Source organism: Chrysemys picta, chromosome 1, assembly GCF_011386835.1.
Source record: "Chrysemys picta bellii isolate R12L10 chromosome 1, ASM1138683v2, whole genome shotgun sequence".
NCBI classification, from domain to species: Eukaryota; Metazoa; Chordata; order Testudines; family Emydidae; genus Chrysemys; species Chrysemys picta.
In genome coordinates, this window is record NC_088791.1 from 233,488,943 (window position 1) to 233,503,263 (window position 14,321).

At 37.9% G+C, this 14,321-nt stretch overlaps 1 protein-coding gene across 3 annotated transcripts in view; it reads left to right on the plus strand.

Annotated features, from left to right (window-relative positions):
- HERC2 (HECT and RLD domain containing E3 ubiquitin protein ligase 2) overlaps positions 1-14,321 on the plus strand; it is a 209,120-nt gene that overhangs the window by 147,419 nt on the left and 47,380 nt on the right. For all 3 annotated transcript variants that reach the window (XM_065591123.1, XM_065591131.1, XM_065591128.1), the window contains exons 58-68: positions 1,737-1,818; positions 1,971-2,114; positions 3,109-3,199; positions 4,914-5,091; positions 5,317-5,398; positions 5,484-5,655; positions 8,048-8,192; positions 9,945-10,170; positions 11,146-11,317; positions 11,991-12,177; positions 13,274-13,414. In XM_065591123.1, coding sequence (XP_065447195.1) covers positions 1,737-1,818; positions 1,971-2,114; positions 3,109-3,199; positions 4,914-5,091; positions 5,317-5,398; positions 5,484-5,655; positions 8,048-8,192; positions 9,945-10,170; positions 11,146-11,317; positions 11,991-12,177; positions 13,274-13,414 — 1,620 coding nt within the window. The remainder of the gene's footprint in view (positions 1-1,736; positions 1,819-1,970; positions 2,115-3,108; positions 3,200-4,913; positions 5,092-5,316; positions 5,399-5,483; positions 5,656-8,047; positions 8,193-9,944; positions 10,171-11,145; positions 11,318-11,990; positions 12,178-13,273; positions 13,415-14,321) is intronic.

Sequence of the window (14,321 nt, forward strand, 5' to 3'; positions counted from 1 at the left end):
AAAATTACATTTTTCAGTTCCAATTTGATTTTAGCAGCTTCCTTCTTGAAGCAGGTAACTTCTCACTACAAACTCCAGCTTTCAAAGGGTAGAAGATTATGCTTTTAACTCTGAAAGATCATAGTAGTCAATAACTTGCAATCATGTACCATAGGAATGCCTGTTGCAGAGGTCCTTAGTTTGTAGGTCATTACAAATTATTTCTACACCAGGAAACTTTCACAATTTTACAATGGTGCTGGTTCAGTGATCCAAAGAAAGAAAATGAATTCCTGACCCTTACTAGTATAATCCATTTTAATGAGAAAAATTATTTGAGAGGAAGTTTCAAGTAAGTGCATCTTCTCAACCTGGCACTCACGTTCTCCCTTTACACATCTGTTTGGTTTTTTTGAGGAGTCTGCAGTATGGTTTAACGTAAGAAATGTGTAACCTATTTAATCATTTTAAGATGTCATTTACTTAAAAATTCAATTGAGTAAAAGGAACGCTCCTATTTTAAAATAAGAATAAAAAAATTGATCTACTTGTTTGTTTGGTTCATATAGGATTGTAAAAATCTACAAAAGTATTATATTCTCTGTCCATTCCAAAGCAAGCAGTTAATAACAAATGCGGTTTTCAGAGTTATTCATATTATAGTTGACACTGATGCTGGTGCACAGATACATTAACTTGTCAATTTAGAAATATAATTTGGGGGAGAAATGATTTTTTTCCCCAGTTGGATCCTGATTCCAGTTGCCATTGAAGTCAATGGGATTCTTCTGTTTGACTTCAGTGGGCTTTGGGTCAAGCCCTAGAGAAGGGCAAAATTAGTAGGAAAATAAAATATAAAAACATTAAAGTTTCAGAAGCTAGAAACCTTTTAAAAGTAAACAGCATCTCTTTTTTTTTTTTTTTTGGTAAGATTAAGCTGCCATAACAAAAACCAAATGCAAACCCTCAACCTTTCATTATGTTTTATCAATTATCCTTCAGAATTTTTTTTTTCACTAATTGTAATAGAGAAGTCTTTTTAGTAACACAATATTTTTTTAGCTGCATATCAGTAAATAAATATTTACTTTAGTAATATAATAAGATATGCCTAACTTTAATATATGTTAATGATGAACACTTGAAAAAGTATCAGCCTTTGTTTATATAAAGTCAGCCTGACAAAAGACCTAATTGTAATATAGGTTACTTTGTCACTGTTTTTCTGATTATAGCTAATCCATATTGTTATGGAACTTTACTTTTGAATTAACTGCAATTTAAAGGATACAGAGAAAATAAATTCTGCCAATGTGCTCATGTTGATTTCTGATATGCTGATTGACATTTTAACCAACTTGCTTGGGTTGTAATTTATTGAGAGTCTGACTAGAGTTTGTTTACTTAAGAAAATTATAGTTAAAAAAAAAAACAATTTGTACATCCTACTGCACCTTTTCCTTGTGGTGGTTACTTATTTATCTCCGTTTTATATAACACACTCATCCCTTGCTTTAAGCACTTGATCTGTTTCAGTTAATTAATTAATTGGTTATCTGTGAGGCGTCCAGATAATGGCGTAGTGAGTGCCACTGAAAAGCTAATAAATAAAATTTTATTAACCACTGGTTAATTAAATCAGATAAATCAGTTTATCATACTAGAACTTCACTGCAAAGAACTGGTTGCCTTTTATAAGTAACAGACTTTTAAATCTGATTTTATGCAATAATCTCTCTCTTCTCCAAACACTCTAGATCAAGGTTCCTTCATTCTCTGAAACGCTTTCTGCCTTGAATGTAGTACAGGTAGCTGGTGGATCCAAAAGCCTTTTTGCAGGTAGGATAACTCTGTGCAAGGTTTCTGCATTTCAGACCCTCCCATCCCTTCCAGCCCCAAAATAAAAAGTAAAATTATTTTCTAAGAGGTAGGAATAAATTCTTATTTGTGAATTTTTTATTAATGGAAATTTAAAACCTTTTTTCTTTTAGTAACTGTAGAGGGCAAAGTATATGCCTGTGGAGAAGCCACTAATGGAAGACTTGGTTTAGGCCTGTCCAGTGGAACTGTGCCTATTCCCCGACAGATTACAGCTCTCAGTAATTATGTAGTGAAGAAGGTGGCTGTTCACTCAGGTATTGACTCTTTACATTTCTCCATGGGAACATAAACATTATGTACTTAAGCTTAAAAGTGAAAGTAGACTCTTGTGCACTGTATGGTTCTAGTGCAGAGGATATAGAATAGAGCAGAGGTAGGCAACCTATGGCACGCGTACCAAAGGCGGCCCGCAAGCTGATTTTCAGTGGCACTCACACTGCCTGGGTCCTGGCCACCGCTCCGGGGGGCTCTGCATTTTAATTTAAATGAAGCTTCTTAAACATTTTAAAAACCTTATTTACTTTACATACAACAATAGTTTAGTTATATATTATAGACTTATAGAAAGAGACCTTCTAAAAATGTTAAAATGTATGACTGGCATACGAAACCTTAAATTAGAGTGAATAAATTAAGACTCGGCACACCACTTCTGAAAGGTTGCCGACCCCTGGAATAGAGCCTGTAATATAGGAGTACTGGCTGAAATTCTATGGCCTGCGTAAAGGAGGTTAGACTAGATGATCTGGTGATCCCGTCTGGCCATAGAAATCTGTGAATTTAGTCTCTTAATTTTTTTGACCTATAAAGTTGTGGTATCTTTCTGAAAATTAAATTCAGAATAATTTCTGATTTTTCATAGTGTAATTTTTGGGTCAATCCAGTGGAAATATTTTCCTTTTAAAAAACGTTAGCTAACTCTTTCATTTAGAAAATAGTTACTTAAGTGATTTGTTTCCATTGAGGGAAAATGTTCACCCTGGATACTTTTTTTTAAAAAGTTATAAAATAAGCTTTTTCACCTTCTCAGTGGACCACGTGAAAATTAATGCTTTTGAATATATTAAAGTAAAGAGTTATGGGGTGGAAAGTGTAGCACGATATTAAATTGAAGCACTAATGGGATGTTTCTTGGCTTTTGCTTAACTTCTGTTGCCCTGTTGACTATGTGCACTTTCTGGTCTTCCATACTGGAGGGCGAAGAAATAAATCTTTGCTGTTTGAAACTTGCAGTTTAAACCTTTGCAGGTGGCCGGCATGCTATGGCTTTAACTGTTGATGGGAAGGTATTTTCATGGGGCGAAGGAGACGATGGAAAACTTGGCCACTTCAGCAGAATGTAAGGATATAATTTCTATTAGTACCTTGAAATAGGAAATATTTCAAACAAATGATATTGAATCATTGTTAGCAAGCAGTGACAGTATTACATATATTATAAATAAAGAATTGTGTTACAAAAAGATTCTTCTGCAATACATATATCAGTTTTGTATGTTGCAAACTAAGCTTTTATTGCGATTTCAGTAGTTTTAAAGGGATACTCAAGTTAAAATTAATATAGCTTTTTAAAAAAAGATTTATCTTAATGGGCAAGGTCAGTGTTTAATTGGGTCTCTTTTGTATATTCATTATTGAAAAGTTACGTGAGAGGTAGCAGGAATATTGGTTACCAATTTGCAATGGGTGGTGGTGGGGGTGTTGAAATGCCTGCCACAGCCTGATAAGGTTACACTCATGCTCTCTAGAAGTTCTTTACAATTTTCACCTCAGTTTCTAGGTAAGAGGCCCACTAACGTTTTTTGAATGGTTGATAAAACAAATAAAGCTAAAAGTGCTTTTTCCATGGTGAATTGCTGCTGCCTTAACTGACTGAGCTATGTCTCATGTCAAGCACTTTCTCTATCATATGGCAATAATTCAAACTCTCATTAGTCGCCCTAGTGCCTCGGGATCAGGTAGGCTGTTGTGATGTATTAAAACTTTTATGCTATTTGAGATTCCTGATGGAAGATGCTTTAGAATTGCAGAGCAGTATAGTGGACTCTGATACTACACTGTGGTGTGCTGTAGACAGGCCATAAATAAAAAGAAGTTTGGTGCACCATTAATCTGTAAATCTAGTATTTCTAAATATCTGTTAGCTAGAAATGTTTTCTGGCAGAAGCTGAATTAGAAGCTGAGTATTTGATAGCTCACTCAAGCTAAGCTACTTGTGTGAAAAAAGATATTTTATTGAAGCAGTAAAACAAAAGTACCAACATTGTATTTGATACCAACAACCCACACCATACCATCTAGTTAAGTCATTATTGTATTATTAATTTTGTAATCTAAGTATGATGTCTTTAAAGTTGCCAAGGGGTTTTGTAATTCTATCTGTTTCTTTTGACGGTTGGCGTGCTTTTTTTGAGCTAGGGTGTAGATTTTTCTCCTGAAAGTTTTTCATAAATTTCAAACGCTTTTTAGCAAGGAAAGATTGAGAAAAATCTGTTTATCTTTAATCTGTTTATCTTTCTGGTTCTTCATTATCAGGATACTGCAGTGTGTTTGTGTTACATAACATTTCTTAAAAAAGGAATGTTCAGTTGAACTACATTAAAAATAGTATCAGAGGGATAGCCGTGTTAGTCTGGATCTGTAAAAAGCGACAGAGTCTTGTGGCATGCGTCTGATGAAGTGGGTATTCACCCACGAAAGCTTATGCTCCAATACATCTGTTAGTCTATAAGGTGCCACAGGACTCTTTGTCGCTTTTTACATTAAAAATCGTGGAAAATGAATATATGTTTTCAGGTTTATAAAAGTTTATTTTTTTTTTACCAGACCTACATTTTTGTTCTAAATTGACTTGAACAATTATACCTTTAAGATAAATAGAAAAATAAATTAAATCCATGACATAAAGTGAAACATTGGAGTCTTAGATATTAGCATTAGGGCAGTTTTGCCATTCAGGTGTTTAATATACATGAGATACTGGAGGGTTGGGCATGAAATATATTGCATGACATCACAAAATAAGGTGATAAATCCTTTTATTCTATCTTTAGGAATTGTGATAAACCAAGACTGATAGAAGCATTGAAAACCAAGCGTATCCGTGATATTGCTTGTGGCAGTTCTCACAGTGCTGCCATCACATCTAGTGGTGAACTGTACACATGGGGCCTTGGAGAATATGGCAGGCTGGGTCATGGAGACAATACTACACAACTCAAACCGAAGATGGTAAGTACAAGTGGTGTTTCCTGATTGTGGTAGTGTCTATGTATGTATATGTACAAGAAGAGAAAATAAAGGGAGAAATAAAGCTAAAAATCCCAAAACAGTGTGTAATGTGAGCTTGGATGTATAAAGAACAAAACAAGTCACAAATACTTCGAAATTACTGCGAAACTTTAAAATACGCTTAATGTGTTTGAGGCAGCATGCTTACTTTTCTGTGTGTTGTAGGTTAAAGTGCTTCTTGGTCACAGAGTCATTCAAGTTGCTTGTGGAAGCAGAGATGCTCAGACTCTGGCTTTGACAGATGAAGGTAGGAGTATCTTTCTTTAGCAACTTCATAGCATATGGGAATATTGTGATCATAGTCTGACATACTGTTTGATTGGTGTTACTAGGTTTGGTGTTTTCCTGGGGAGATGGTGACTTTGGAAAACTGGGCCGAGGAGGAAGTGAAGGATGCAACATTCCTCAGAACATTGAAAGACTAAATGGCCAGAGTGTGTGCCAGATTGAGTGTGGGGCTCAGTTCTCTTTGGCACTTACCAAATCTGGAGTGGTGTGGACCTGGTATGTCAAGGTTGCTAAGAAATATTTACAAAAAATTTCAAGGCATTTGAGTTGTGTTGATTGCTACAGACTGGCTTATTACATCTGTGCTTTGTGCACATGTTTAATTTATTCTAAAACATCCTATTGTTTCCACCACCACCTCCCTCCCCCTGCACACTTATTTGTGCACTCACCTGTTATATTTTGTCTGTTAAAGTGTAAGCTCTTTGGGGAAGGTACTGTCATTTACTAAATCTTTATAGAGTGCCTGTCATAACTGGGACCCTTGCCTGGTTGGGGTGTATAGGTTTTAGTGCAATAAAAATAAATAGAAATAAAGATTATTGTGATAAAAGAAAATCTTTATATAGTTGAGGCCCTACTTAACTTGCAATATTGTGGAAATTGTGGATTCCACAGTATTTGACTTCCAATGCAGTTTTGATAGCGGGAGCCCTACTGGGTGCGAGGCTAACAGTGGGGAGTCCTGGCCACCCCAGGGCTGAGGGCCGCAGCTCCCCTTCTCAGCTCTGGGTGGCCAACAGTGGAAAATCATGGAAGAGTGATAATGGACCTTATTACCGAAAATAATAAGGTCCATTATTCTTTTCCACAATTTTCCATGGCTTGTTCGCAATTCAGCTGCAATTTTTTGACAATCATCCCACAGTTCAAGTAGGGCCTTATATATATAGTCTATGAAATAATATAGCTCAGTTCCTCTTGGTTCTTATGTTAAAGCAAGTGCACTGCTGCATCCTATATATGTTCTCTAATTACAGAATGATTGGTTGTGATTCCATTGTTAGGGATTAGTTTTTCCACTTGAATCAGGGATTCATCCACTTTATGTGTAGAGAATACAGCATATTCTCCTCAATATTAGAATACTCTTTGAGTATAGAATGAGAATTTCCCATCTGAGAACTTACAAGTGAATTGGTTGTTAGTTAAAGTACAAATTTATTAAAGATAATTCATGAAACTTAAAACTCAAAAGATATTTTTTGTTACCAATGATCTCAGTAACAGAACAACACAGGGTCTTCAAACATCCCGTTTGGTTAAGTTGAATTCTTATGTACAAGCTATATTTGAAGAAACTTAACTTTAGGATTGTCTTTATTCTTCATAAACTAATGTTTCTTCTTCAGCACAGGCTGATGAATAATATTTTTCTATAGTGAATTCCACAACAGTCTTTTCAAATGGTTATCTCCTGTTGTTCGTGATGAGAGTGAAGCTAACAGTGCCTTTAGTAAAGATGTCCTTCAGAATGACCGCAGTCCCCTATTGCTCTCAATGTGTGGGAAGCCAAGCTTCCCGTGGGCCACCATTTTTCCTTCCATTAGCCCTGCCCTGTATCGACACTGCAAAGAGTTGGGGGGCAGGGGAAGGAAAATCAAATTTCTTCAAAAATAAGTTAAATCTAAATTGGGACGACAAACACTAAAATATTTAATAATCATAACGTGATTATTGCATGACATCACTGCTAGGCAAAGTTAAGTTTGTTTGTGTGCCTCAGCGTACCTAACATGCTTGGATTTATTTTAAGTTTAACTCTGAATTTCCTAGGTTTGTAGTACTTGTTTTGGGGGTAATTAGAACACCCAAGTAATTTTTTTTTATCCTTATGATACCGATATGTATTCAGTTCAGTTGTAACATAGTTTTTATCTGGAAATTACTATTAAACTAAGGACTTTTGGAGATACTTGATTTCCAACAGAGACTGATCTCTGTTACAAAATACAATGGGGAATATGAGAATTGTTACCTCTAACCAACACTCTTCATTTTTTTTCTGCTCAGTTGATACTGTTGGTAATATCTTGAGGTATTGCCATAAAATAGACCGAGTAGTGCAATGTTAATGGTGTCTCTCAGACAGTTGAGGAAAATTTCATATGTTGGTAATAAAAGTAAGCTGTGTTTGAGGCTTGTCTGAAGCCTCAGTTATGTAAATAGTTAAGCACATGTGCAGTTTTACTCATGTGAGTAGTTGTCACAGTGCAGGTCCTGTGTTTATATAAATTGTAAGCTGGATAGTGATTTTACTGAGTTAAAAAAATACAAGTCATTTTTGAGTATAAGTAAATTTGTAATAGTAAGATATTTCAAAACAGAAAGAATGAATTTTATGCAACCACAATACGTCCCCCAAAATAATAATAAATGGTACATTTTTAGTATTGAGGCCAATGTATGAAAAATTGTAGATTTTTCGCTACCCTCTGAGATAAGTCTTTCCAAGGTCATTGTCAAGAAATTTGCATTGCTGTTACGTGCGCTTTCCCTTTGGATATATAAAGGATTTCAATTTGCAAAGGTGTAATGGCAAAGGATTGCAATGTTTGGAATAATATAATTGCCGGAAATTTTACATTTACTTCCTTGTCTGTTCCAGGGGCAAGGGGGATTACTTCAGGCTAGGTCATGGCACTGATGTTCATGTGCGAAAGCCACAGGTTGTGGAAGGGCTGAGAGGGAAGAAGATTGTACATGTGGCTGTAGGTGCACTTCACTGCCTTGCTGTCACTGACACAGGACAGGTAAGTTCTGGTCCAGAAAAAGCTAGATATTGAGGCAATGTAATGTAGTAACAGCATTTATTTATTTAATGTTATTATTTATTTATTGTTAATTATACTACAGTGGATTTGGCTCTGGTGGCTACACTCTCAAACCCAACAGAGTTATCTCTGTTTGCTCTAGATCTAGAGTCCATAGGAACACATGAAACCATAGACCAGTAACACATACAATCACAAGAACAAGATCCACTATCTTTTAACAGTTTTATTAAAGTTGCCAACAAAGTTATAAATGTCACAGCATATAAAATTCCTAAATATATCCATGGACCAGTTATAACTACAGACATACTCACATCATCCTACATGGTGTTAGTCTGATGTCTCTCCCATGGATTGATCATCAATATGGGGATGGTCTCTCCTGGAGGTTTCCCATAGGAAGTTCAGTTTTCCCGCTGCGGGCACCTTTTTTATAATGTGATTCTGTCTATACCTACATTCTGCGCATGTACATGAAAGTGTCAGCCCTCTCTTTCTTATTGTTCTGTGTCCCCTAGAAACATGAGGAAACCCGAATTTTATAGGCTGTGTAGGTTCTCATTAGCACTGATGTACCACCTGTATCCTGTGGCTAAGATGCATGTTGGAGACAAGATTTACTATTACAGCATTTTATAATTTAAAATTTAATCTTCTGGCTAGTCCAGGGTGGGCAGACTTTTTGGCCTGAGGGCCACATCTGGGTATGGAAATTGTATGGTGGGCCATGAAAACTCACAGAATTGGGGTTAGGATGCAGGAGGGGGTGAGGGCTCTGGCTGGGGGTGTGTGGGCTCTGCGGTGGGGACAGAAATGAGTTCAGGGTGTGGGAGAGAGCTCCAGGCTGGGGTAGGGGGTCGTGGTGCGGGGGAGGGGTGGCGGTGAGGGCTCCAGCTGGGGGTGCAAGCTCTGGGGTGGGTCTGGGGTTGAGCAGTTTGCGGTGCAGGAGGGTGTGTCAGGCACCACCTCTGCAGCTCTCATTGGCTGTGATTCCCAGCCAATGGGAGCTGCGGGGGCAGCGTGTGGAGCTCTCTGACTGCCCGTACATGTAGGAGCCAGAGGGCAGACATGCTGCTGCTTCTAGGAGCCACGTGGAGCGGAGCAAGTCCCACACCCCACTCCTCAGCGGGAGCTCAAGCACCAGATTAAAACGTCTGATGGACTGGATGCAGCCCGCGGGCCATAGTTTGCCCACCCTTGGCAAACTGCACAAATATTAATGTGATTGTCACTTAGAATTTTCTTGCCTTCATATATTTATTAAATCTTAACTCGTCTTAATATAGCTTTTGCATTTTTGTTCCTTATTATTTATGGTAACATGGGATGTTTCAGACACAACCCTCAGCTTTTCGCTTCCTAAGATCCAGAAGCAACCATGATCTTGTGACAGGACCTATCTGTTCTATATTGGGTGATAGCATAAATATCATAGTTATGCAGAGCCCCAGTAAAATGCATGTGCAAGTAATTCCATTAGCTTTATGTACACCCAGAATAATGAAATAGTACATGAATCTGCTCACAGAATGAAGCTCATATGTGCTATATTAGCATATGTAACCTGAAAGCATCAGCTGTTAATTATGAAGGTGGTAGGTACTCTGGCAATATCTTAAATTAGTAAAGTAAGTCATTTAGAGATAAGATCCTATCATAGTAATTTTGAAAATAAGTATATGAAAGACTCAGTGAAACACAGTAACACATAGAACTGTCTGTTGGCAGGTTTATGCTTGGGGTGACAACGATCATGGACAACAAGGCAATGGAACTACTACAGTCAATAGAAAACCCACTCTTGTACAGGGTTTAGAAGGCCAGAAAATTACACGTGTTGCTTGTGGATCTTCCCACAGTGTAGCATGGACAACAGTGGATGTAGCTACACCATCTGTTCATGAGCCAGTACTCTTCCAAACTGCTAGAGACCCTTTAGGCGCTTCTTATCTAGGTAATACAAAGCTTGTGTTTATTTCCTTAACATTTTTAAACAATATTTGTGGATTGGGGCAGCGTTGTAGATGTGTATAGATGGACGGGTGTGGGGGACGAGGTGGCTGTGCAGGATGAAAGACATTTAAACATACTGATTTGCTGAAAATGGAGGACGTGAGAAGAGAACAAGACTTGGGAAGCTAAAACATTGTGTCCCCTGAAGCTGAGGAGTCATACAAAAGTTAGCGCTAGTTTGAATTTTTAAATGTCTTAAACTGTTTGTCAAAGTCCAAAATGCATTAGCAAAAATGAGATTCTTCTTGGACTGTAGACTTTTGTCTATTTTTGGGCAGGGGATACAGTGCCTGTCATGTTGGGGCCTTGCCCTGATTGGGGCTTCTGGATGCTAGCATAATATTAAATCTCTGTATTATATGCCTCTTACAAATAATAATTCTTGATGCAAATGTTATCTTACTTATTGATTTCTAAGACATGTGACCACCATTAAAGAGGGAGGCAGCATTCTATGATGGCACCTTCCCAATTTATCAGAACCAAACTTTAGTCAGATTTGAGTAACAAAAATGTTCTATGTAAAATATCAGAATATTTTGGCTGTTTCTATGTCTTTTAATCCATTAGCTATCTTTTTCCTGGACAGAACTGCAGCAATAACAGAGCTTCATAGATGTGCAATATATATAAATAGTACTTAACTGCTAATTTTTTGTCCAAGTAAAGATTGTTGTAGAGGCCAGTAGGAAACTAGTGGTGTTGAGCTGTCTCCATTCTCATGAGTAAGTTTTAGACTCTGTTTTACATGAAAGTCGTTGCTGACCTAGATATAGTATTGGGTTTCATATCAGAATTACACGAATTGTAGGCTAAGAATCCTTTCCAAAAGTATCATTAAGCAGGTAACAAACAAAACTAGTTATTATGCATTATAGTCTTTTTTTAAAAAAGCATGTCTGACTCTTTTTCCCAGGTGTCCCATCAGATGCAGATTCTTCTGCTGCCAGTAACAAAATCAGTGGTGTAAGCAGTTCCAAACCTAACCGCCCTTCCCTCGCTAAGATTCTTCTGTCGCTAGATGGGAACCTTGCCAAACAACAAGCATTATCTCATATATTGACAGCATTACAAATCATGTATGCCAGGTAGGCCTGCCAACATTCTTGTATTTTACAGGTTGAAGCATAGATGGTAAGCTACTTCATACAGTTTCTCCCTTATACCAGTTAATCATGGGTATAAAATAGGGCTCTAGGATGTATGCTTTAACTTCATTTAAATTTCCTTTTAGTGTTCACTTGAAATCAACTTGTTGATACAGGTTTTCCTGACAAGACTGTCTTATGTGGAACAGGAAACTCTGCAACAAAATATTAGCTTTTTTAAAAGACTCATGTGAGAGTGCATCATCCAAATAAGAACAGAATGATAGCTTTCCAAAAGTGCAACTCCCAGCAATAATCTTGTTGTATACCTTGCAGTTGAGAATGTGTATCACAGAGCAGAGGGCTCCTTTTGAGATTGCTCAATTCTGTTTGTAAAGACAGGAGAAATATTAGTGGTAAAGAGTCTGAAAAGAAACTTGTGGCAGACTTTGGTTTAACAATCCCCAAACTCTGTAGGCATCTGTAACTATCTCAGCTAAGTGTGAGTCTTCCCATATGGAATGGAAGTAAACTACCCTGTAGACTGCAAACATTGAAAACCATCACTTTTAGCATTACTCTAGCTGAATAACAGGACACGTTTCTTCCAAGGAGAGGATTTGGTGGTCCTAGTGTAAGTCTTTCCTTAACAGTTGGTTCATTTTTGATCTAGGGATGCAGTGGTTGGAGCACTGATGCCTGCAAGTATGATTGCACCAGTGGAATGTCCTTCTTCATCCCCGGTCCCACCACCAGATGCTGCTTCTACAGGGAGCCCTGCCAATGGGGAAGAGTGTGTGCTAGCAGTGGATGTCGAAGAGAGACTGAGTCCAAATCCCTGGCAGGACAGGAGAGGAGAGGTAAAATAAATAAAATCAGAATCAGTTTTGCTATCAGAGCAACAATTTGAGTGCTGAAACATCCATCAACAATAACACTGTGAAGTATTTTCCTTTATTTAATTTGACAGTAACATGTGTAAGAACTTTACTTCAGCATCGGTCTAACTTTTAGAATCAATTCCATAAAGTACCTGCAATTTGTCAGCTGTGCCTGATTATAATTGATCAATTCACAAGTTTCGAGTCCAGTAAATCAGATAAAAACATAAGGTAATTTCTCACCATGTTTTTAGACCTGATTCAAAGATATTGGTGTTCTCTTAGTCAGGTATTGAAACAGTTTAAGAAGTAGAGGTAAATTTATAAACTGGATTTAAAAAAGAAGAAATGACAAGCTGAAGAGAATCGTCAGTGTCTAAATCTTATTTCAAATGTAACAAATAATTGTAACATTATTTCTATTGTGTGATGTATTGAGAAAAAAAAGCCAGATACAAACATATTGTGTGGGTTCTTCAGTGTTAAAAGGAGTAGTAATAATAATTTTGTCACTAAAGAGGATACATCTTTTCCATTCCCCCATGCTGACATACTTGTTTGTCTCATACAGCTGTTATATCTTGTCTTTTAGGTTGTAAGCGATTTGGGATAAGAATTGTCATCTTACTGCATGTTCGTACCTAGTGCAGTGGGGCCCTGATTTAGGGCTTGTCTTCACTACGAGCTAAATCAGCGCTGCTGCGATGGATGCCGCAGCGTCGATTTAGCGAGTCTGGTTAAGAAATGCTAAGTTGATGGGAGCGCATCTCTCGTTGAAATCGCATGGTGTAGACATTGCAGTAAGTCGATGTAGGTTATGTCACTTATGTAGTTTTATGTTACGGAAGCAGTGTAACTTGCATCGACTTAGTCCCATAGCGAAGAAAAGCCCTTAGTTCGCCAGTAGGCACCACTGCAAGGTTCGTACAGGGATTTCTTGAATAAGATGCTGCTGTTTTTAGGCATCTCTTTCCTGAGCACAAACTTCTTTTTACAAAGTCTGCTTAAGCTTGTTTAAACACATGCAATATCTTATTGCTCTGCTATCTAGTTAACTATGATGTTTTTTGACTAGGTTGTTTCTTCAGAAGATGCTGTGACCCCCTCTGCTGTAACTCCCTCAGCTGCTGCTGCCTCTTCTCGTCCTTTCATTCCAGTCACTGATGATCCTGGAGCTGCCAGTATCATAGCAGAGACCATGACGAAAACCAAAGAAGTAATATGGCTAATATTTTTAAGATTATAGGTTTTATTATGTATCTCCATCAAGCAATTGAATTGTTCTGGTGTTTGACAAGTTATGTCAGCAGAGAAAAAAAAAATTTCTGGTGCTACAGCAAGTGCCATATGGTTGAGAATGCCATATGCAACTCTGTGTATGTAGTTAGTTAGCTTTGAGTAATGCAAATGTATTTTTTATGGTGCTAGGTAGAGCTGGTCACAAACTTTTTGAAAATTTTTCCCATCTAAAAGTGCGGTTTTGTTAAAGCTGAAATGTTTCATGAAAAAGTATCTTATTTTGACAAAAATTTAGTTGGGAAGGTTTCTTATGGTCAGGATGGAATTTCTGGAAGGGGAGAGAGGGACTCGAGAATAACCAATAGCCTGGTGGTTAGATCACTCACGTGGGATGTGGGAGACCCAGATGAAAAGGGGAGAGAGGGACCCCCTACCCCAGAATAATCAATAATGGTCTGGTGCTTAGGGCACTCACCTGGGATGTGGGAGACCCAGGATTAAGGGCAGGTCTACACTAGAAGCACTACATCAGCGCAGCTGCAGCACATCTAGTGAAGGTGCTCTATGCCAACAGGAGAGGTAATTACATCGACATAATTACTCCAACTCTGTGAGAGGCAGAATCTATGTCAGTGGGAGAGCATCTCCCACCGGCATCGCATTGGTGTGGACAGCTCGTAGGTCACTATAACTTGAGTCATTCAGGGGGGTTTCTTTTTCATACCCCTAAGCGACGTAGGTTAGATCAACTTAAGCGGTAGTATGACCTGCCCTATGTCTCGGTTTCAAATTAGGCAGGGAGTTGAATCTCCTATCCTAGGTAGTGCCCTAACCACCACTGAGTTACTGGTTATTCTGGGGTTGGTAGTCTTGTATTTTTTTCA